The following is a 24,234-nucleotide window of genomic DNA, read 5'->3' as shown; positions in this document are numbered from 1 at the left end:
TCCCTCTAGCTTGTAACTACGCATATGATAATCAAATATTTAAATGTACAGATAAAACAAATTGCTTTTTCTTACGACGAAATTAATGGGAATGTGTGCAATCGGCAAATGAGGGTGTCAATTTGTTGTAAGTGCTTGTATGTTGATGGACGCGCTGTAACATTCCAGCACCGATACTTGACATTGTGGAAAATGAACACTCACCACTTTAATATTATCTTCAGATTGAAGATCTTGATTATTTTAATGCGATATCAAGTATCGAGGACTGATAGCTGTTAGTATGAATAGGTCGTGTATCTTATATGTATTATTGCGTATCAATTTTATATGTAATTTATTGTCTAACCGCTAGACTGAAACGGTCTATGATTTTTTACCCTATAATGTTATATTGGCTAGTTGAATTTAATTATTTATTATTTATTAAAAATCTCTTGAAATCAATCGTGTTCTTAATCGCCATATTTAACTTCTAACATCAATGTGCCCAAAGCAAAGAAACGGTTGCTCATTAAAATTATTTACCGTACTGTACTCGATACGCTTTAAAAACCAATTATGATAATTAACATACCTATATTTTTTAAATTCATTATGATTAGCGAAGCGTTGGTTTATTATACCTACAAGCAAGTTCTATTATTACGTTATTAGTTTACTGTGTATTAAAACAGTAGCTTCAATTCCGCTGCATGTATTATATTATTGTAAGTTCCGTTCGTTTTATTTTTTAAGTTAAAACAATCACACAAGTTATCAAACTTAAATGGTAAAATTAAGTTTTTGTGTAATTTTATTTATTAAAATTAGTTTTTTAATTTAAATTATCTGTTCATGGCTTGTTGAATGGAAATGAGTGGGTAACAAAATTACTTATTCTGTCTGCTATAAAAATTTACACTTCTGTAAATAAAAGTTTAAAAAATACTTATTTAGTTTTATTGAAATGAAACCAGGTAACTAAGCAAATACATGTTTTAATGCGGAAATGAAATGTAAAAAAATATGTTAGTTCAATGACAAAATTAATCATATTAATCACATATACAAAATAAACAAATCAAGCAACAAAAAACGCTAGTGATGTTATTAGCAATACAAAAATAAACTATCATCTAATCAACACACATTATGTGCTAGGACACCCATAATCAATTTACAACCCCATCAAATATGGCAGTCAAATTAATATAAAGTTGATCACTCATTTTTGATGGATAGGCAAATTGACCCTGCAACTGTAGCATACCAACCAAGCAGAAATCACAACAACTAGGAAGAAATAAAATATATTATGAGGCAACAAATATCAAATAACACTTTATAAATGTTGAATATTTTTACAACTTTAATTAATCTGTATAGTACGAGTACTCGCGGTATCTTTTAAGCCTGATATTTAACCGAGTATCGTTTCTAAAGATAATGTTACCTTCCCGACCCATCAAACACCGGTCTGTCTCTCTAGGTAGACAGGAATCCTCGTTCATATTTACTTTGGTTTCATTATCATAGAAACAGAAAGAAATACTTCAAGGGCAATCGAGAATTAAGTCATCCGGGAGTCGGTAATTAAGTTAGACGGGTCGGGTCGGTTTGGTAAATCTACTCCTGCCTTCTTAACATAAGAGACTCCAAACCTCGGCTAAGTATCAGGCATAGCTCCCGCTTTACAAAACCTAATGGTCCTAAAAAAAACAGTAACGCTTATTTTCAATGTAACAAGGTTCAAAGTCGCACTTGGCACCGTCTGCGAGGGGTGGAGATGAGGCGTGGCGTGGCGAATGCTGCGAAGTCTGCTCGGCCGCTGTATCGTACTTACAGTTTGGAGCGCAGGTCGGACGTCCCAGCGGCTAATTGTCAGGATGGATCATCGAATCTGAAAAGATAATAATTTGTCGTTCAAATAAAAGTACAAAATATAATAAGTATTCGGCCAAGATTCCGATGATTGCAGTAACCTATTTTGAATGTGCTAAAGTCACATTAGCCGATAATATAAGGATAATTAAAAGTGATAATGAGTGACTGCAGAATGTATGATGTAAAATGTTATGTATGTGTGAATTTTCACTCAGCCGCATTCAATCCGGCTAATCGTTGAACCGCCGCATTTTAAAAAGGTTTTTGAAAACGACTACCCGTTTGCTAGCCGACTGCGATACAGTATGGAGTAAAAAACCCACCTCATATTCATGGCGTTAGAGTTGCCTGGCTCCATCTTGTAGCCGAGGGTCTCGTAGAACTTTATCAGCTTGTCTTTGCAGTCCAGAGACATCTTGTAGCAGCCAAGCTCCTGCGCCAGCAGGGATACAGTCACCACAATCCTGGAAAAGATATTGTAGATTGTTTACCCACAATGACATAAGTTTATAGGCGCTTTCAAATTAGGCGTTTTGAGATGGCGTTTGTCATGCATTTACAGGACCGCACCGACGCAGTTGTCATACAATTTTCCGAGTGCGATACTGCAAACGGACGACTAAAGTTCGTTTCAAAACGCCTAATTAGAAAGTGCCTATGACTATGATATGAGAAAATGATTATGATAGTTGTAGCTATTTTAATATTGTGATTTTGAGTACTATTACTTACAGCTTTCCAAGTTGTTTCCCGCGATACGTATCGTTAACAACCACATCTTCCAGCCGCCCACGCTAAAAAATAATAAAAAAGTTTTATTTATTTAAATAGGTAAGTAATATAAATTAAATCACGGAAAACAAAGAATAAAACTTACATAAGAACAGTTGTGTATGAACTTTTGCTCAATGGTAAGCGTAGCAGCGCCGATAATTTTGGAAATGCGGGTATCTTCTATGACGGTTACATAGTAACCTCCAGATACTTTCATTTGAGTGAACCGGTCTGAAAATATAAGAAAAGAAATTGATTAATTAAAATTAACTTATTTAGAAAGGCGGCTCCAAATTCAAAAAGAGTTAAAAAACGATTCCATAAAATACTTGAAGGTCCAAGGTTTTGCGCATCTGCGCCATGCAACATAGATTGAAAGAAAAAGTTTAAGTTGGTAAACATGTGCCCAGAGTTCTAGATCATAATATTGCAAAGTCAAAAGCAGGAAGAAACAAGGCCTTTGAAAGGTCAGTAGCTTATTAGCGAGGGGCTGAGTTATTCCAAGGTCGCGTCAGCTAAATGGCGATAAGAATTCCACATTCTATCTTCCGCGCATATTTAAAAACCAGTTTGGGCGCTACAAATTGATCTGTTTGTGATAAATAAATCGTTATCAGATTTATTCACGATAAAACACTTCATTCGTATTTATAAGAACATGAAGATATCTACCAGTAATCAAATGATTCAATCATGATTTTATGAGTCAAATTTGGTAGATAATTTTCCGATTTTTTAATGTTTCCCAGAAAATAGTATAGGATTTTTATTATCAATGAATATTAATTTTTTGTTCACTGCTAATGTGCATTCAAAGAATGTCATACATATTATGTATAAAATCTTTACTTAATTACAGCCTAAAAAAAATAAGAACTATTGGAATACTAAATTGAAACAATCCTAACCCTACAACTTGATGTTATTATTTATAATTACTTTTGTTTAGGTAGGCTTTGATGAACAGGGTCAACAAAATTTAATTACCTATTAATTTAAAAACTGCAACATACTTTTTAGCTAGTTAATTGAATGTTCAATCAAGGTCTAATATTACCAGTAAGTGGATACAATCACAAAAAAAACTTATGAAAACATTACAAGGGGCAGATCTAAACTATAATAAATAAATATAATTGGGCTAGTAAAATGATTGTTTGAGTTAATATGATAATGTTAATAAGTAAATTAACATTATCTAATTCGTTTCATGAAAGTGAATTACACTGATATTTGAATTTCCATTAGTTCTTACCATCAAACTGTTTTCTTGACACATTTCCAACGCTAGTAAGCTGTCCCAGCAGCTGCAGGAAGCCTTTATCATAATCTGCGCGTTGCAGCGGTCTCACAACCATCCAGTCTTCACCAGGCTGTGCTGCACTGATCTTCGGTTTGAATATCGCTGGGCTTTTGTTAAAGTCCAGCCTTTTGAGTATCTCAGGGGCATAGAGATACTCTGATTTTCCCTCCTAAAACATATGAAAATTAGTTTTGAAAGAAAGAAAGAAAGAAAAAATGTTTATTCAGTATCATCGACAATACAATTTTAATGATACCTTGAATAGTTACAGCCAAGAATGTGAATCTAGTCAAAATAAAAGGGTAATTGTTTAAATTTCTTACTTTTTATTTTGCATCAGGTAGTTTTAAATCATAAAAGTAACAGCCTAATTGGAAATATTTTTATCTTGATCAAATATACCTGACGTAAGCAAAAACAACATATTATTATAGTTTTGTAATAAATAAATACGTACCCCAAAACTTAGTTTATCCATTCCCATTTTTTCAGTTAATTTATTGTTAGGTTTAACTTTTAAATAATTACATTATATCATGGGAACTTTTAACACACTTGTATTTTGGAAATATCCGAGTTATCTAAATTAACAAAAACACGTAGAATCTACTACGCTTACGTGGTATTCAATCAAGAACATCTGTGATCAAGAACTCGAAAGAAAAATGGAAAAGCGAAAGTGAAAGACATGGACATGAATGAAAGGTCTCGTCCACAGATATGGATCTCGTCCATAGAGAAAAGTCTCGTCGTTCACTCCCGCGCGGATTTTTTTGCCAACTTGATCGATAATTGTTGCCATTGTCAAAAAGTTTCGCTTTTCGTTTTGGAGAAGAACTACTGCATATGTGCACCATCCCTAAAAATATTTATGGAAATTAAAAAAAAAACTACCATTCGTTCATCATCTGTCATCTGTCACTGTCAAAAACAGCTGATTGCCTGATTCTAGACTGTCGGGTCGGGAAGAAAATATCTGAAGAAAGTTACTTTGTATATAAATTATCAATAGCACACTCAATGCTGATTACATAAAGGTGTTACAAATGACATCATTAGTGAATATAGGTGTAAAATTCTCAATAAAACACCGTAATTTTTCAACTTTGTGTAAACACATAAACAAGTGTGGCGAGTTACATTTTCCAGCAACACAAAATGTTACCAAACGATGGTTATTCTGGGAGAAAGACAGAAAAGGTGGCTATGATACTGCGATTAAAGTTTCCCTAAAGGAACATCTGAAGAATGGCTTTAAAGAAATAAAGAATGAGTTTCGTTTGCTGTCTCAAGAAGTTAAGGATCTTGTTGAAACAGACCCCCTTCTAGTTGCTCGTCCAGGTAAGTTATACTAATTCTGTGAACTAATTAAAGCTTATCCCATTTACATAAACATATTGAAAATTGAGTATAAATGCATTGGCTCCTTAAATTTGTGTTGTATTGATCTATGTGAAGTGTCGTGTCGCCACGTTAATTTCTCAAAACAAAGCTGTGTCTTATGAAGAAAGAACGGCAAATTCAAAAAAATCTTTCTGAATTTAAACTTAAAAAGAAACACTAACTACCTAATCGTCAATACGAATCAAACGAGCATGTACCTATAATGTAATATAGTTCCAAAATACTGGACTGTCCTGTCGATGACATTGACAGTGGGGCGCCACCGTCAATACCGGATCGCTGGTTCAGATTTTTGCCATGTTGGAAACCATATAGTTGAACGATGGTAGCGCCCCCCTGTCATTGAGTTTGGCGGGACAGTTCAGCGTGGGTCATTTAAAGCCGCTTTTTTCTAGTGTTTCATTCACAGATTTCATTAATCAGACTTGTTTGTTGATAAGTTGAGACACTCCATATGTTTATATTTAAGCTTTACTTTTAATAGTATCATTCGGCCTGCTCTTTAGTCTATGGTCCGTCAGCCATTTCCTTTAGTTCATTCATTCATTGTACACGATTCAAAATAAAAATCCGTTGCCAGGAAATCGTTGAAAATAAACTTTGTTTTGTTTCTATTTGTGCCTTTTACGTGACGAAAATAGCACCGACGATCACTTTTATAGTTTTATTATACTTTTGCATACTATACTGTTAAAACTAAACCAGAAACGAATGTTTTCAAACATCTTGACTGTTGATTCTTCGTCATCGCCAGTTCCTAACCAAAACAGTAGTTTGAAGAATATTTATCAAAAATTTCAATTTATTTTGGGCCGTGGAAGTGGAAGCAGTGAAATAAAAAAAGAGATGTTGTCGGCTCGAGGAAGTGCAGCTACGTCAGATGATAGTTTCATTACTCCTGTATCTTCCATGGGTGATCTAATGGCACTGTCTCCAAAAAAATCTACAGATCTAATGGACCAGCCCGATGTCACAAACGATCTCCTCACCGGATCCGAGTTTGATAGTATATGTGACGTTACAATGCAAGAAGTTCCAGCCTACGACGATATGTTCATTGATGCTACAAGTTTAGATTACTTGGTGAAATGTGCAGAATCCAACCGCAATCACAATCTTATAGACCGAGGCAAGGAAAGTTTATTTGTTAAGTTTGATCCACTCTATGCTGCTAAATCTCTGGGATCATCACAACATAGTGAATCTATAGCAGATTCTACAGAGGGTGACATCGGTTACGAGACTGGCAGTGCGGCTTCTGGATTCACGGATAGTCACGTCGCATCACCCAAACATTCCATGTCTGTTGGGTCTATTCAAGTGTCCAATGTGAGAGAGAAGCCAATGCAAGTTGTGCCACCTGTAGTGAATTGTGAACCTACTAAATCAAGTGCCTCACACACTCGACCTACTCCAGGTCTGATTCGTAGTGTATCTGCCATACTCACTCCGACACAAGTAGCCACAGATAGATTGATAAGCATCGCAGGCAGCACACCACCCACTGCAGCTCCACGGAGCCCCCGTTACCACAACTACAGTGCGCAAGAGGTGGACAGACTTCAATCGCTTCGTGTTATTTTACAAAAACAAGATCAAGAAGTCCTTCTTCTCAGACAAGAAAACAGAGAACTAAGATCTGCACTTCAGGATAAAGAACATAGATATTCACGAACAATTGAAGAGTTGGAGTCTAAAATTAAGAAATTGATGGATGAGAAAGATAGTTTACAGGACAGAGAAAATAAGTTGACTCAGCAGGTCAATGAAAAGAATATAAGCAACAAACAAATGAGTATTGTTATGGAAGAATATGAAAAAACTATTTCATCTTTGATTGGTGAGCAACAGCGTGATAAAATTCAGTTCCATGAAACTCAGGAAAGATTGGTTTTAGAGAGAGACCAAGCCCTGAATCACCTTGCCAGCATGGAAAGTTCATTTAATGATTTGCTATCCAAATATGAAAAATGTAAAAGTGTAATAATGGAAGTTAAAGATAGAGAGAAAATATTTGAACAAAAGATTTCCGAATATGAAGTTGGCATGAAGAAATATGATGTATTGTATAACAACCTTAAAGAAGTGACATCTGATAACTTAACAAAAGCGAATGAGACTTTGGAAAGCATCAAGAAGAATCACAATGTGGAAATAACGAAGTTGAATGCTACAATAAAAAAACATGAGATCACTATTGCTTCCTTGCAAGAGTCTCTAGTTCAAAAGACAAGAGACAATGAAGAATTAACAAGAATATGTGACCAGCTCATAAATGAAGTCCGTTGATGGATCTTCTTAATTATTGTTTACTCATTATTTATTTTTCATACTAAGTTTGGTATTGGTGCTCTTTCTGTACTTAAAAGCTTTGAAGTATTTGTATTATTATGGTCTCAAAAATTTCTGCTGTGATCTTTATTATATGTTCTGAATAATCTTGTTATAACTAACTAAATATTGCCTTAGGAATGACATTTATTTAACTGGTTAACAATAATCTTCTTGACTTGTAATTTTAGTAATATTAATAGAAACAAATTGTTGAGTATATTAACTGTAAGAATATATTAATTTGTTGCCAAGTTGTGATTATGGCTAGCCTATTGATTAGTGCCTGATATTATTGTGACATTTTATATATTTTATAAGTTGTGACAATTTTGCTTATTATTTTAGTTATACATCACTTTGAGTAAGACGCCAATTTGTGGTCATAAAGATTGGATTTTGTGATGGTGGCTTTACTATCAAAATATAGGCCAGATCAAAAGCTGAGATCATGTTGATGAAATAAAATTATTCAACATAATTAAATATGGCCAGTAGTGCCTCAAGTAATGGTACAAGCCACCAAAAAACTTGAATTATGTCTTATTATCATGTAGTTTGAACTTCATGGTTTTACTTGATGTACTTTAGACTTCTGGGTTTTAAAATAAAGTGCTATTATAGACTTTTATAGCTTTTGTTGTTAATTTCGAAACCCCATACTGCCCATAATAATTGGCCATACAACTAGCATTTAATTTTATTTAGTAGGCCTATGTTATGTTCAATTCAATCAATAATAACACTGGTCAACAGTGGTTTTGGTGCCAAGGAACTGTATATATTTTTTGATTGAGGACCTTATGCTGGTTGCTTTAGTAGCAAATTTGTTGATTTCCTACGTGTGGTTTTCTAGATTTTGACGTGTATAGAAAAATACATAATTTCACCAAAATCAGCGTTTATAATAATTTGAAATGCTTAAAACTTTATTTTCCACGACGTTTGTGAATGAGGTGTAATGGAACTATCACGTTACATCCTCCAGCAGTAATCAGCCATCATATACCGATCCCATCTGCCTTGGTACCTCTCTTCCATTGGTTTTTAGGTCTTGATAGCATCGCTCTCCCTATTCTTAGCTATAGCATGCTATAGTGACCCAAGATTCTCTGGGAATTGGTCAAGATGACTGTGGAGGTAGTGCTCTTTGATAAAAATTATGACATCCTGAGTTTTTAAGGCATGTCTCACAATTTCAGAGTAGTTACTGGACTAGTGATTTCCGAAAAAAAAAAATGTAATTTCAATTAACAAAATCTATGCAAATCGTTCCAAATAGTCCATCGAACTTAAGAAATCAGTATCTTTTATTAATATTGTTATTTATGGACCATTAAAAATGACTTAATAAATTAATTTAAAAAAAAATTATGCTCAAACTAGGATTTTTTTTTGTTCTTTCCTCACTTTCTCCACTCTAAACTTCATGTTACGGCTTCTTTGACCATTGTAACATGGCCTTAAGTGTTCACAGAAGATTATAAAAACAATTTTGGGTATCCACGGCTTGAATACAATCACAATTTCCGACTTAAAGTAAGAAAAATAAGCACTTTTAATAAAATCTTGCCTGAATTTTTGAACTTTTTAACTGTGTACACACCACCAATGTAACAGAAATACATTTTGATTATTGAGACAACTTCTTGGCAATGTAGACATGATATTAAAATAAATGCATTTATAAAAATGTACCGAGAACACTACAAACTGTGCAACCAAAGTACCGATTAAAGCTAAATTTTAAAACTGAGGGTAGATCCAAAACTACACGTAGGAAAAAAAAAGAAAAATATTTTTATTATTACTAATACACACCTAATAATAAACTATCAACAGAATCTCGGCACCATTTTCATTTTGATTTTTTGTTGACCAGTGTAATTCATCCACAAAAAATATTTTAGGACTCATCAGTATCATTTTGGATGCTCAAATTATGACAGATTTGAAGATTTTTGTATGAAAATAATTCAATTTTCTAATGCTACTGACTATACAAGGGTTATTCTACAGGGTGACAGGTAAAGCGATACATTCCTTGAAAGGGGTTAAAGTAGAGCTTATTTGCAGTCATTTAAGTCATATTATGACACCATGTCCGAAACTTGTTCATTTCCAAGTTATTCAAGATTTAAGTATTTTTTTAAAAAACTCCAGTTTTTATGTTAAAATGTACCCTTGTAATGAAGAATACGGAATAATGTTAACTTTTTTGTTGTATTCGTATAGCTAAATAATGAGATTGACATTTTAAATTAAAATTTGCAAGAAAGAATCGTCATTACTCAAGTAAAAGCTAAAAAACCATGTATTATTTTGCAAAAAAAAATATGTTTTAGGTAATTAAACGAAGAATTTCCAAGAAAAAATGTATGGAATGTTGTGTACAAATTACAGAATTTAGTTCCTTGATTCATTAGCTATTCAAAAAGGTACAGGTGTTTAACAAACACTACTTAATTTTTTTTTTATTTGAAGTTAAACGTCTAGTAAGATACTTTCATTAAAAAAAAAAAAAAAAAAAAGTCACGCTAACAACTATTCTTGGGTCTCAATAAATGAAAAACTTTGTATTTTAATAATAATTGTATCACCTAATTTTATCTAGGTACATTATCTTAAGTCCTGCTCAAACTGTGAGCCCCGTCTTCTAATACAAGCTCGTAGTCTGTTTCTCACTTCTGTTTTTGTGACTCTTGTTGTCAAACTTTGCAGAATATCTTGAGCTGCCCTCTGAATGCGCTCACGAAGCTTTCACAGACACAGCACAATTTTGGCTCAGTGTACGCCAATGGATGGATCAACAATATCCACTTCGTTGGATTGGGCGCGGTGGACCCATTCCTTGGCCAGCCAGAAGTCCGGATCTGACCCCTTGCGATTTTTATTTATGGGGTCACATGAAGTATCTCTTGTATGTAACCCCCGTAAACAACAAGCAAGAGCTTCGTGAGCGCATTCAGAGGGCAGCTCAAGATATTCAGCAGTTTTACAACAAGAGTCACAAAAACAAAAGTGAGAAACAGACTACGAGCTTGTATTAGAAGACGGGGCTCACAGTTTGAGCAGGACTTAAAATAATGTACCTAGATAAAATTAGGTGATACAATTATTATTAAAATACTAGGTTTTTCATTTATTTAGACCCAAGAACAGTTGTTAGTGTGACTTTTTTATTTATTTATTTTTTTATGAAAGTATCTTACTAGACGTTTAAATTCAAATAAAAAAATAATTAAGTAGTGTTTGTTAAACACCTGTACCTTTTTGAATAGCTAATGAATCAAGGAACTAAATTCTGTAATCTGTACACAACATTCCATACATTTTTTCTAGGAAATTCTTCGTTTAATTACCTAAAACATATTTTTTTTTGCAGAATAATACATGGTTTTTTAGCTTTTACTTCAGTAATGACGATTCTTTCTTGCAAATTTTAATTTAAAATGTCAGTCTTATTATTTAGCTATACGAATACAACAAAAAAGTTAACATTATTCCGTATTCTTCATTACAAGGGTACATTTTAACATAAAAACTGGAGATTTTTTAAAAAAATACTTAAATCTTGAATAACTTGGAAATGAACAAGTTTCGGACATGGTGTCATATGACTTAAATGACTGCAAATAAGCTCTACTTTAACCCCTTTCAAGGAATGTATCGCTTTACCTGTCACCCTGTATAATTTTACAGGTGAAACTGATGTAATCTGGTGCTTCAATGAGCAGTCAGTATTGGATAAATTCGTGACTACGAGCGATAGCGACCACAACCAGGGCTACAGCACGTGCAAACTGGAGCTGAGTGAGGCTGGCAGGGCGCAGTTCCACGGCATCCTAGACACCAGGGTGCCTAAGGATGGAAGGATAAAGAAGGCGGGATATTGCGCTATGAGATCTCAAAGAATTAGGGTGAGAACAAACTCCACTTTTATGATAACACTGTTTGATTTTTTTGTCTGTATAATTTAAAGCTTCGTCAAATAGAACGCGTATCTGGCGCGCGCTAGCGTCTGCAACTCTATTTATGCTATAACATACAACCCCGTCGAGATAGCTGCGCACCTGGCGGTCGTGACGTCACAACGATGCTCTGGTACGGACGGGGCGAACGCGGCGAGGTACGCAGTTAGTTCGATCGAGTCGTAAGTATACGTGATATATCAGCGTTTGTGCGATAAAACTAGTAATGCCTACTGCAGTCATTGTCATAAAGCGGACGCACGGGCCTGTGGTTGATTTCACGTATTAGGATGATTACACGAGAAAGCAGCGATAGCGAATAGCGACGACGCTTCTGGTTGCGAGTGATGTAACTGGGTCTTGGACTGATTTTTCGTTTCGGAACTCCGAGGTCCGACTTGAATCATGAACATGGGTTTGAGATAATGGATATTCTATTTTTTTTTTATAGAAATCCTTCAAACGGGAGTCAACATTCAATTGGAATTTATACAATACCTTGGTACTGAAAGTGCGTGGTGATGGCAGATCTTACTTATTGAATATCGCCTGTGAAGGGTATTATGACATAACATGGAATGATATTTACCACTACGTGCTTTACACCAGAGGCGGTCCTTACTGGCAACTTGCTAAGGTAAACAAATAAGCCTAGCCGCGGAACACAGACTATTGGTCTGCCGATAGTTGTATCGGGGTGTTAATCAGTATGGACATGTATGAAAGTGCGCACACTTTCCTCTATGGTACGCACATTAAACTGATTTGGTATCGGCCGATTCTTCATACAAATTAGAATCGGGCCCAAGTATCAGCCGACTAAAAGTCTATAGTCTGCGGGTGGTCTAAAGCTGTTTCAATAATTCACGAGAATATTCTCACTGTTAATTTTTAAATCTATTAAATGTATTTGTATATCCTAAGCATAGCTGGGCACCGTTAATCAAATAGTTAACTTCGTTAATCGTTAAACCGTTAATAAAAAAATTAACTTCGTTAAACGTTAAAACTTTACATTTAGCATGATTTAACGCAAGTTAACGTTAATCGTTAATCCGTTAACACATGATAATAAAACGAAAAAAGTAATGAGTATGCAAGGTTCAAATAATTTCGAAAGCTTGTATCGCGCACGGAATTTATTCCTCTTTTATGTTTGCGCTACAAGCTTTCGAAATTATTTGAACCTTGCATACAATTATTTTTTTCGTTTTAGTGGTTTTAGTAACAACTGCATTTCAGAATATGACCCTGTTTTTAAAAAAGTATTTTATTATTATAATTTTATTTTACACTTTTTAGTAGTAGACTAAGAGCTAATGAACGCCAGACCTACGTCATTTTATAAAAGCTGAAATTTTGTTAGCGTAATATGCTCCCAATATAGGATAGAATCATAGAATGTTGGTGAATCATGAAGTTAGGTCATCGTGGCTTTAGCAGCTATCCTAAAAAAACTGTCTGGCAAGCAGTTGGAACTGTCAAAATTGTCTGGGTGATGAGGAAACTACTTCTAATTTTATTGCCCTAATATTTTATAATAAAATCAGCTTTTATGGTATAACGTAAGCCTAACTTTTACGGTGGCCTTTTCTGTATATTCAATAGACTGTAATTCTACTTACGTTATACCATAAAATCTGATTTTTATGTATAATGTTTGGACAATGATTAGAAGTTGTCAAAGCCACGATGACCTAAACTTCATGATCCACCAACATTCTATCCTATATTGGGAGCATACGCTGACAAACTTTCAGCTTTTATAAAATGACGTAGGTCAAGCGTTCACCAGCTCTTAGTCTAGATTTTATGGTATAAAATCTGATTTTTATGTATAATATTTGGGCAATGATTAGAAGTTGTTTCGACATCAGCCACACAGTTTTGACATTTCCAACTCCTTGCCAGACAGTTTTTTTAGGATAACTGCCAAAGCCACGATGACCCAAACTTCATAATCCACCAACATTCTAACCTATATTGGGAGCATACGCTGACAAACTTTCAGCTTATATGACGTAGGTCTCGCGTTCACCAGCTCTTAGTCTAGTATCTCAATCTCAGAGCCTTGGTTCAATTACAATACAATTTAGCACCAAAGTGCTCGAAAAGATAAATCCAACAAACCCAAACTCGATAAGTTTCCACCGTTTCGTTTAGGAATTCCAATGGCCACCTCCTGACTCCATCATCAGGACCCTGGACATCATCTAGTACCAAAGTGCTCAAAGAGACAAATTCAACGAACCCAAATTCGATGCGATGCCGCCGTTTCATTTAGGAGTTCCTATGGCCACCTCCTGGCTCCATCATCAGACCAGCTTAATGGTACCATACTGCAATTCTTTATTATTAATAAGAAAATATATTGAAAATTTGACATGTAATGAACATTATGAATAAATTTCTTATTCTTATTCTTATTCTTATTCCATAACATTGCATTTAAATCGTACTTACATAAGTATACCAAAGGATGATGGGCACAAACGTATGGAAAGTGGTACCCGCTCCAATAGCCATAACCAATATATATTTTAAAAGGCCTTTAGATGTAGGAAAATGTCTGCTATGGGGCCAGTTCTAATTCACGTTTTGAAAGCAGTAATTCCACTAAGTATTATAATGAAAGTATAACACAATCATCCATGTATACGAGTATGTATTATTATGACTACATTCTATTAATATAACTAAAAGAAGCATTGAAAAGGAAAGGATTATACCTACGATGAACTACCCAAGCTATTAGCCCTTTATTCGCTTTCATCATCATCATCATGATCATTTTAGCCATAGGACGTCCAGTTGAACATAGGCCTCCCCCAATGATTTCCACAATGGCCGGTTGGTGGCGGCCTGCATCCAGCGCCTTCCCGCTACCATTATGAGGTCGTCGGTCCATCTTGTGGGTGGACTTATTGGGTCTTGTGGGTTTATTCGCTTTAGCAACCCATAGTAAAACCCTTAAGAAGTAATAAAACTTTAACCCCTTTATTAATAACAGTTACACCCTAGTTGAACTCTGGCTTAAATTGTCATTTGGTATGGAAATGTCATTTTAATCCAAGGTTCTTCCTAGGTGTAACTTTTTGTTAATAAGGGGGTAGTACTTCTTTAAATAAAAATATTTATTTCACAATTATCCCCATCAATAATTATAGAGTTAAGGAAGGATGCTGGAGCAGTAAACCCTTCCTGCCTCGCATAACCTAAGTACCATACGATGGACACGTATGATACTTCTTCTTCTTCTTCCTCGGTCCCTCACTGATGAGGATCGCGACCACAGATAGTGTTCCTCCACAGACTGCGGTCATAAGCTGTGTGGACCGCACGATGCAAACTCCCGCCCACCGTCTTCCTCACCGCGTCCGACCATCTCGTCGGTGCCCTGCCCCGAGCGCGTCCCCCTTCATACTGTATGATACTTAGGTTACACAAAAAGTATCTTTATCTTCGAACGCAACCAGATCTGAGGCTAGTGGCCATAGTAAATGTTGTTCGTCTTGGTAAGACCTTTCAAATGACACTACAAACATAACTATTGGAGCCGGGTACCATTCTGCAAAAAAGTATGTATATCTTCGTACACAACCAGATCTGAGGCTGGTGGTCATAGTAAAAGTTGTTCATCTTGGTAAGACCTTTCAAACGATACTAGACACATATCTATTGGAGCCGGGTACCATTTTGCCCATTGTCCTTTCAGCTCAATCGGTTGAGAACTGGTCTTAAATTCAGTTGCAAGATTTGTCCCACACATACCTACTAACAAGTGAAGTCAATATAAAGCTTGTAAATAAATTAAAAAATAGCATTTTTTATAGTTTCGTTCTGGTTACAAAAACTGTTGTTTTGGGTTCTGGAAGTTCTGGAAGCCCGAACGTACTTGTCAGAAGGCGTTTTTCTAGTGTTTTTCAGCGTGCCTGCTGTACCTATCTTTTTGGTAAATAGTAGGTACTGGATTAACGATTAACGGACTTAGGATTATTTAACGGAAGTTAACGAGTCCGTTAACATTTTTTAAAGTTAACTTAAAAGTTAATCCGTTAATAGAAATGTTAACTTCGTTAATTAACGATTAACGGATTAACGAGTTAATGCCCAGCTATGATCCTAAGATAACAAAAAAAAAGTAATCGTAGTACTTCGAAAATATTCGTTGTTTCAAACTTTATTCTTATAATCAATACATGAATGCGTTTTATTTTATTCCAGATACCATTTTCTAAATTCGTCTTCGCTTCAAAAGGCCGAATACAAGACAAACAACACAGAATGCGACTTGATAGAGTAACGCACTTTGGAATAGCGTGTGGTGATAAAATACCTGGTAGATTCAACTTGGAAATAGAATATGTTGGTATGTATTTTCATACAATACGTAGGTTACGTACGTCGGTATTGAGCAGTGAGGAAGGGATGGCATTTGTATACGTATGTCTAAAGTTTATAATGTAGTATAGTGTCGCTAAAGCTTGCCGTAATAAAAACATATCCCCCGCACATACCACTACCAAAAGAACCTAGTCTATGCCTGATAAAGCTTAGGTACGACCCGGTCGAGTCAACTGCGCACCTGGCGGCCGTGACGTCACATCGACGCTCTAGTACGAACATGGGGCGAACGCGGGGAGATGTGCGGTTGATTGTGAGCGAGAGTCGCATTCCAGCGTGGTGTGCGGTTAACTCGACCGAGTTGTACCTAATGCTTTAGGTCCTCTTGAGTGGTTACTTCACACAAAACCTAATTATTAATAACTTTTTTTTTCTTTTTCCAGGACTCGAATTTGACCCTACACATGACGAAGATTTCGCCTATGAAATGTATAAAACTGATAAATACATTGTTGGAGTTTAGATTTGCATAGTTTTATGTAGTTGATATAAATAGCTTATTACAAAATAAAATACATTTTATAATTAAGCATGTGTTTTGTTTTATGATTGCCGTGTGATTGATTGAGATTTGTCAATGATCAACTTAACCAACCAATCGGGGTGCAACATAGGGTGCAAACACAAAAGTAGGTCACTACAGGGCACAGTCCTCACCCCTTAAATGTCAAAATGATTTCGTAGAAATTCTGTGCGCTCCATAGCTAAAGCCTGGTCCGTGAGCACGTAGAATTTTGTCCAATGACCCCAAGCTACCCAATATCCTTATCGCTCGCGCGTAATTATGTTGCTGTCGAGCTCGCACACTCACTGCGGGCGCGCGTCGCACAGTCGCGAAATGGATAAACCTACCCAGATAACAATAAACTTACTAAATAGTGGGATAGAGGAGGTTACTGGGGGTCTCACTCCCGGTATCATCCGGTATGCCCAAATGCTAGCCTAGGAAGTAAGTGAGTATGGACGGCCGGCGGCCAAAACTCCCATCAATAAATGGCCCAAACACTTGAACCAAACCAAAAAACAACACGGTGATGGTTGCTGCAGATTCAGAACCATTTTACTACTTTGTTATATAGTTCGCTTACCTTTTTATTTCCGAACGAAGTAGACTATAGTCTGTGGTGACCACAAAAAAATGTTAATGTCACAAATTAAATGTCAAAACCGAAAAAGGCTAAACTGATGTCATCATCGTCGTACATTTAATTAATTAGATGTTTATTTAATTGCTAAAGGCAGATTTAATATGCAGCTGTTGGTTTTTGCAAGTAATTTCAAGTGTTAATGCTATTACTTACACTCGGTGCAGTCCAAGTGGTTCGAGGACATTGCGGTAGATTACATTGCCTAATTTGTACGCAACATTCCTTTTTGTTCGAATTCGTTGCACCATGCGTGGGATGTTAAAATTTCATTTATTACGTTCCTTAGCTGCGTGCAGTTCATATCATTACGTACAGTGCGTGTTATTTAGATTTGATATCTATAAATATTTGTGTGTCAACTGACAAAGACCCTGAATGAATTAGTTACCACTCATAAGTAAGTACATACAATGTAGAAATACAATAATAACAACATAATCTGTTCTTTTTCAGGCAATATCATGTGTTCACTATTGGATGTAAAAGTATAGAGGTTTTTTGAACGGTATAAACTGAACAGTACCATGTCAGGTACGGAGCAGAATATAGTGAACTCAATGCAACAATTGTCTGTGCAACCTGGTATCAGTGGCCCAACCGAGAAACCCACTCAAGTAGTTACACCAGCTGTGAAACCTTCTGCGGCTAAGACAACTCCCATTAAGGCGAGTACAGTTTCTCCTGCTATTGCAACTATCGACCGCCTCCTCAGCCTCGGTGCTAACATACCGCCCCCACCGCCTGTCATATCTCGTTCCTCAGACATGGACCCACACACGGTAGAACAGCTACGAGCTGTCAAAGAACTGCTAACTGCTCAGGAAGAAGAAGCTCAAAATTTGAGAGATCTGAACCGTGAACTGAGAGACCGGCTTGAAGAATGTGAAACCAAAATAAAGAAACTGACTGAACAAAACGAGGAATATGCTGATAAAGAAAAAGCACTTTCACAGCGGGTCGCTGAAAAAGTAAGAAATAACAAACAAATGAGTGTTGTCATGGAAGAATATGAACGTACCATTTCATCACTTATCGGTGAACGTGAAACTGAAGCAAAAAGATGGACAGAAGAGAGAGGTACGCTGATAAGAGAACGTGATGAAGCTGCTGCACATCTGGCTTCGATGGAACACGCCTTCAATGATGTCCATACAAAATATGAGAGGTGCAAAGTAATTATACAAGGTTACAAAAGTAATGAAGAAACATTAAAACGAACAGTGGAGGAGAATAATGATGCTATACAAAAATTGGAAGCCAGATATGAAACACTTCGACAGCATGCCATGCAGCAACTGAACAAGGCTAATGCTGAGCTTGACTCAGTGAAGAAAGTTCATCAAGCTGAAATTCTGAAGTTAAATGCTATGCTCAAGAAAAGTGAGGTACATGCATCATCATTACAGGAGTCTTTGGCACAGAAAATCAAAGACAATGAAGAGCTCACAGCTATTTGTGATGAATTAATCAACAAGGTTGGTTAAATATTCCTAATTATCCACATATTTTCATTTTCATAACATGCATTTTATATTTGTATGCAGTTAGTTATATAAAAAATGTGTAACATTACTTTGTAATGAATATTCTAAAACATTGAATACATAAGTGTTTAAAAAGATGCTGATGCTGTTACCATTTTTAATTTCAGAAAACCATCCTCTTACATTGTAACATAGTTCTATAAATATTTTGTGCAATCAATGTGTCACTTTTTTATTTTTGTACAATTTTATAATTTAGAATTTAAGTTTTTAACACATTGTGACATTTTGCTGTTGTTTATTTTGTAGCCAATGAGATTTACATTATGTTTGCTTATTATTCTGCGTAACTGGTGCCTAAATTGTTTCTGTTATAATTATGTTATGTAATTTGTGCTAAAAGTTCAGGTTTCTCTTGTTTTGTACCTTGAAAACCAGTTACAAAATATGCATTTGAGATTGTACTCTAATTATTATTTCAAAAGATTGATGTAGAAAGCTTACATGTCCCAAGGGCAGTATTTGTTGAGATTCAAAATGTCTTAGGGATTAGCATAATTATTTTTGTATGGGATATTCATGTTTCCTAATAAATCCTAGCTGCCATAATTCATTTTTAAATCTCTTTCTTTGTATAAATTAATAGTAGGTATGATTATTATGATGTGCTTAAAATTTAATATAGTTATAATCATTCTATGATATGTTATTGTCATGTTTAGAGTTAGATTATTGAGACATCGACATATATTTAGTTATCGCGACACATAGCTGCATTTCTGATTAACAACCCTAGTTCATCTAGTCTTAAATAAATCATATTATTTTATGTTATTCTAACTAACACAATTAATGATACAGATATTATCTTTATAATTAACAAAAAGGAACCAGCTATTCAGCCATTACTAGGAATAGTGATAGAATGACTATTCTAGAGCACTGCATCTGCACACCCCAAGTTGCTTGCCACCCTCTTACCATTTCAATTTATTAAATTGCTTTTTATGCTGTTATTAGATTTATTGAGATGAGACAGTATACCAAAAATGTAACTGGTACCTAATATTTATGAAAAATAATTTTAATTGGTCATTAGTTTATTAATTTATTAACAACTAACTTAGATACCTACCTAAACCTGAGATTTATACATGTGCCTTTTGGAATCTAACTTTCACCATCCATACAGTCCATAATTTGAGATTAAAAGTGTAGAAATTACTTCTAGGTACAGGAAATATTAATCGAAATTAACACCTATTAATTAGATTCTAAATTATGTTAAAAATGTTAATTCAGTTTTTGATCATATTTTTTTAAATCTTAACTTTACGCCCCGTGGATGAATAACTTACTAAAATTGAATCTAAGTATTCAACATTCCACAATAATATTTTTATATGTTTTTATGTGAAACAAAAATGTTTTGTCCCTTGTGGAATAACGTGAAAAGTATCAAATTGCTTTAATTGGAAATGTACCTCATTTGACTAAAAAGTATTCTTTTTGCTTCTTCATGTAAGATTTGAAAATAATGGCTTATCAGAATAACAATTTATGAATATATCAGTATATTTTTGTTAGTGTAAGTATAATTTGTAATTATATTACTTTTTTTTTAAATTTGTGTACCTTTTCATGTGATGAATTACTACAATTTATTCATGTGAATAGAATGAATAATAAATTGATTCCATTTGTATGTTTTATATTAATTTATTATATTATGCATGCATGTACCGATAAAATACCCAATTAAATAACACAAGGCCAATGAGTTTCCTCATATTTACTAGGTCACTAGTTAGGTATGAAAATATTGTTTGTTTGGTGAACAACATAAATAAACATGATTGTACTAATTGAGTAATCAATAAATAATTTATTTATATAAAAATAGTGTGTGTTTATGGACTAAAGATAGGGATTGAGTGGGGTTTTCAAATGTCAATTCAAATAAATAAACATTTAATTATTATTTACATTTGTACAGATTTTATTGTTTTCACTAAACCCATGGCTATACAATACAGTTTATTTTTTGGAAGACTATTGTGTGCGTCTAAATAAAATTGAGAAGAAAATCAAAAAATCACATGGTTTACAATTTTTTCTTCAAAAACTTGTAGGTATCCTTACTGACTAAATAGCTAATTGCAGATACGACTGTAGAGACAGCTGTGATGCCACACAGGGCGTGTAGGGCGGGGTGGTCTACGTATCCAAACACAGGAGATGCTAAGGTTGTGCCAACCTGAAACAAGAAATCCATAGGTACTAAACTTATAAATGGGAAAGTAACTATGTGACCCATTCTCTCTTCAACCACTGGGATATTCAACATATGGAAAAAAGGGATAATTTTTTTTGGACCCAGGGAACAACATAGGATAGTTTTTTTTATCTTGGTTTAAGACTGAAATTCATAGGTGAAGCTATTATTATGTAATTAAAAGCTAGTCATTAAAAATTGTTAACCATTTTATCTCAATTTGCATTACATTACATCATAGTCTAATTATGCACCATCTTCCAAACTAGTAATAGATAGTGACTTACAAATTAGTTACAGATTTATAGAATACAATACTAATTAATTTTCACAGTAGAGGAATAATTACCAGTAACAGTTGTATGGCTGTGTTGAATTTGCTTATGGTTGTAGGTGCTAGTTGCGCTGTTGCATGTGTTACATCAAAATATCTGCTGAGTGTTCTCTGAAAATATTACACACATTTCTTTACTTTTATCATAGAAATTATGGTAAGTAGTTTACCAATAATGAGTGGGATTTGTTTTCCTGTAAAAAAAGTGAAAAATTTCATGTTCTGTTATTTATAAAAGGTGATCCTTATTAGAATATAGCCAAACAATAATCAATTACATTTATTCAAAATCTCTATTGTACATATAAAGTGAGGTACAAAAGGTGAACTTGTGGCATTCTCTACCAGTTAACTTTTAGGCCAAACAGAAAATTACATCACAAGATCTAAACGGTTAAATAACAACTTACTGGTGGGGGTAAACTCATGTATCTGATGATGAAACCAGCGGCAACCAGTGCAGCATCTCTACCCACGATGAGGAGAGTCAGGCTCAGTGGTATCAGGTTCTGCCAGGTAAGCGAGACAAAGAGTGTAGCTATGAGCACTTTATCAGCCATGGGGTCGAGAAATGACCCCATTTTTGATGATTGACTCTTCCATGTCCTTGCTATCCATCCATCCAGCTGTAAAAAGGTAAAAAATCAATATTATATTTTAATACTTAATAACTAAGAAAAATAATGCCTCAAAAATAAGAATGTCATTTACCAAGTCTGTTACTCCAGCAAATACTAATAAACCCATAGCCAATGTATAGTTGTCTTGTAAAATTACATATCCTAAATAAGGAGACATGGCTATTCTTGCAACACATAAAACATTTGGAACAGTAAACACATTTTCCCTCTGGAAAGAAGACAAAAAGTAAATATTAATAAATGAACTAAACTATGCAGTATAATGTTCTCTTGTGTATTTTATATGAATATAATTTGTTTGCTTTTTAATAACCTACCTCAACAACTTCTTCCAATCTTTCTTTGACCTTAGCTTTTGTTTCTAAAATATCTTTAATTAAATGTTCCTTCTTCACTCTTAATTTTTGACCAGTGACTTCTTTCTGGTGCTTTATGTCTCTTACTATCTCTTCACCTTTTTGCCTTATTCTTTGCTCTGTATCTTTTAATTGTTCTTTCTTGTGCTCAAGAACATCTTTCAATGCTTCAGATTTCTTTTCAAAATTTAGGAATTGTTTCTTACTGTCAGTTGAATAATCCAAGCAAGTGAAGGAAACTAGACTCGTAGGATATTTGGCCAGGAGTCGCTTATTAGAAATAACAGTCATGTACTGGCGAAACCGAATAACATTTTGTACACGACTCCTACTAACCGGATTAGTGAATACTTTGGAGACGTGATACATAACACCGCTTCTGGAAATAAGCCTCATAACGAAATTTTAGGAAACAATTGGATTTGAAGAAATTTTATAGGTATTAGTAAAAATTTTAAATTGATAAACAAATATTTCGAGTTCAAGAACTCATAACATTTTTCTAACCTAAAAAATAGTTTTTGACCGTTAGAGTATTTTTTTTAATTACTTTTACTGCTTGAAAAAAGCAGATATTATTAAATATACAGCTTTTGTATGAATACCCAATTCCCATTTACGCAATACGGTACGAAAACATTTGACTGACAGTGACATAACATATCTGACATGACCATGACAGACAGCTAATTTGACACAATCTCAGCTGTCTGTGGTGAATGTGGTGATTATTAGGGTCAATCTTGAAATTGGGCGTATTCGGTTGATTCCCCTGGAACTTTTTAAAACTTAAGAGTTTAAACTTTTACTAACAAAAGGCTAAATATCACACCATTGTAAACATATTTCACAAATAGGCATCACTGTCACATGTTTAGATAAAAAGATATATGACTTTAAAATTTTGGTGCCAGGGGAATCAATACAAGATGCCAGGGGAATCAAAATAAAACATTTTGTATAGAATAATAGTTTATTTTAATTAAACTTATCAGACTTTTGGTTTCATTTTATATTATCATTAATCTTATAAGTAGTATTATAAAAAAAAAATATCTCTCTCTAGGAACTATCAATCAACTGTAACAAATCAACATAATTATCTAAAAACTATCAAATTATTCTAACGTAAACAAATTCTAACACAAGTCAATATTGTAGACGGTATAGTATGCATAAAAGTACAACTCCTTTTTATGCGGCAACAATGACGCTATATTATGTAACTAACAGCGATGAAGTTTCTCAAAAACGTATGAACCTAAAAAACAAATGAATATGATTTGCAAATGGACAAACAATAAATTATTCAACAGTAGAATCCGACTCTTCCCCGCCATAGAGAGCAGACGTTACTACTTTACACATAGAATCGGAAATTAAGATTTTATTTTACTGAAGGCACATTAATCCATAAGCTATCATCAGATGGAATAATATGATTATCCGATTGAATGCTCTGAACTTCAGTTGCAGCTAGCCCATAATTTGGGTTCGAAGTAGAAAGTTTATCGAAGTAATTTTCTTTTACAGTCTTGTTTGATTTCGCGGTTTCAGATGTACCAGTGCTGTGCACATTTGAACTTTTGATATTATAAAAATCTATATGTTGACCATGAGGACAATGAATTGGTTCTTCCGATCATTTTTCTAAATGACAGCTAAGACGTCTCATGGCGAGGACTTCGGGAGTTTTATTGATCCATATCACCTGATGAACATTCATGGTGCCCCGGAATTCTCTTAAATCAGAGGGAATTAACAGATCCTTCTCCAACATACGATTTTTGAACCTCCGCTATCGTAACTCCCGGACATTTATCTTTAAGATAGTTGATAAGGACATCAATGTTTGGAATGTCATTGCCTTCAGCGACGATTCGATCTGCTATTCTTTTCAATACTTCGCCCACGCCATCGGGAGCTCCTTTGCCGTGTCCTTT

At 34.6% G+C, this 24,234-nt stretch overlaps 4 protein-coding genes across 7 annotated transcripts; 2 read left to right on the top strand and 2 right to left on the bottom strand.

The window, feature by feature from the left end:
• Positions 1–964: 964 nt before the first annotated feature.
• Positions 965–4,642, bottom strand: LOC135080681 (probable glucosamine 6-phosphate N-acetyltransferase). Its single transcript, XM_063975378.1, has 6 exons — positions 4,401–4,642; positions 3,896–4,112; positions 2,744–2,871; positions 2,599–2,660; positions 2,190–2,330; positions 965–1,882 (listed from the first exon to the last, which is right to left on the bottom strand). Exons 1-6 carry the CDS (start codon positions 4,425–4,427, stop codon positions 1,864–1,866), a joined length of 594 nt encoding a protein of 197 aa, XP_063831448.1. The 5' UTR covers positions 4,428–4,642; the 3' UTR covers positions 965–1,863.
• Positions 4,643–4,856: 214 nt separating this feature from the next.
• Positions 4,857–16,582, top strand: LOC135080679 (complex I intermediate-associated protein 30, mitochondrial). The gene is made up of 5 exons (XM_063975377.1): positions 4,857–5,284; positions 11,381–11,598; positions 12,101–12,286; positions 15,874–16,018; positions 16,437–16,582. The coding sequence occupies exons 1-5, from the start codon at positions 4,990–4,992 to the stop codon at positions 16,514–16,516; spliced, it is 924 nt and encodes a 307-aa protein (XP_063831447.1). The 5' UTR covers positions 4,857–4,989; the 3' UTR covers positions 16,517–16,582.
• A 616-nt stretch (positions 16,583–17,198) lies between these two features.
• LOC135080677 (transforming acidic coiled-coil-containing protein 3-like) lies at positions 17,199–20,670 on the top strand. 4 transcript variants are annotated; one of them, XM_063975373.1, is made up of 2 exons: positions 17,199–17,324; positions 17,655–20,670. In XM_063975373.1, the coding sequence occupies exon 2, from the start codon at positions 17,726–17,728 to the stop codon at positions 18,683–18,685; it is 960 nt and encodes a 319-aa protein (XP_063831443.1). In that variant the 5' UTR covers positions 17,199–17,324; positions 17,655–17,725; the 3' UTR covers positions 18,686–20,670. The 4 variants fall into 4 exon arrangements, with proteins under 4 accessions (XP_063831443.1, XP_063831441.1, XP_063831442.1 ...); XM_063975371.1 differs by having other exon boundaries at positions 17,199–17,389; XM_063975372.1 differs by having other exon boundaries at positions 17,199–17,410.
• LOC135080676 (probable cardiolipin synthase (CMP-forming)) lies at positions 20,640–22,815 on the bottom strand. The gene is made up of 5 exons (XM_063975370.1): positions 22,253–22,815; positions 22,006–22,143; positions 21,705–21,920; positions 21,310–21,405; positions 20,640–20,942 (listed from the first exon to the last, which is right to left on the bottom strand). Exons 1-5 carry the CDS (start codon positions 22,685–22,687, stop codon positions 20,790–20,792), a joined length of 1,038 nt encoding a protein of 345 aa, XP_063831440.1. The 5' UTR covers positions 22,688–22,815; the 3' UTR covers positions 20,640–20,789.
• Positions 22,816–24,234: the final 1,419 nt, after the last annotated feature.

Source organism: Ostrinia nubilalis, chromosome 18 (assembly GCF_963855985.1).
Source record: "Ostrinia nubilalis chromosome 18, ilOstNubi1.1, whole genome shotgun sequence".
Taxonomy (NCBI): Eukaryota; Metazoa; Arthropoda; class Insecta; order Lepidoptera; family Crambidae; genus Ostrinia; species Ostrinia nubilalis.
This window is presented reverse-complemented; position numbering and strand designations above follow the sequence as displayed.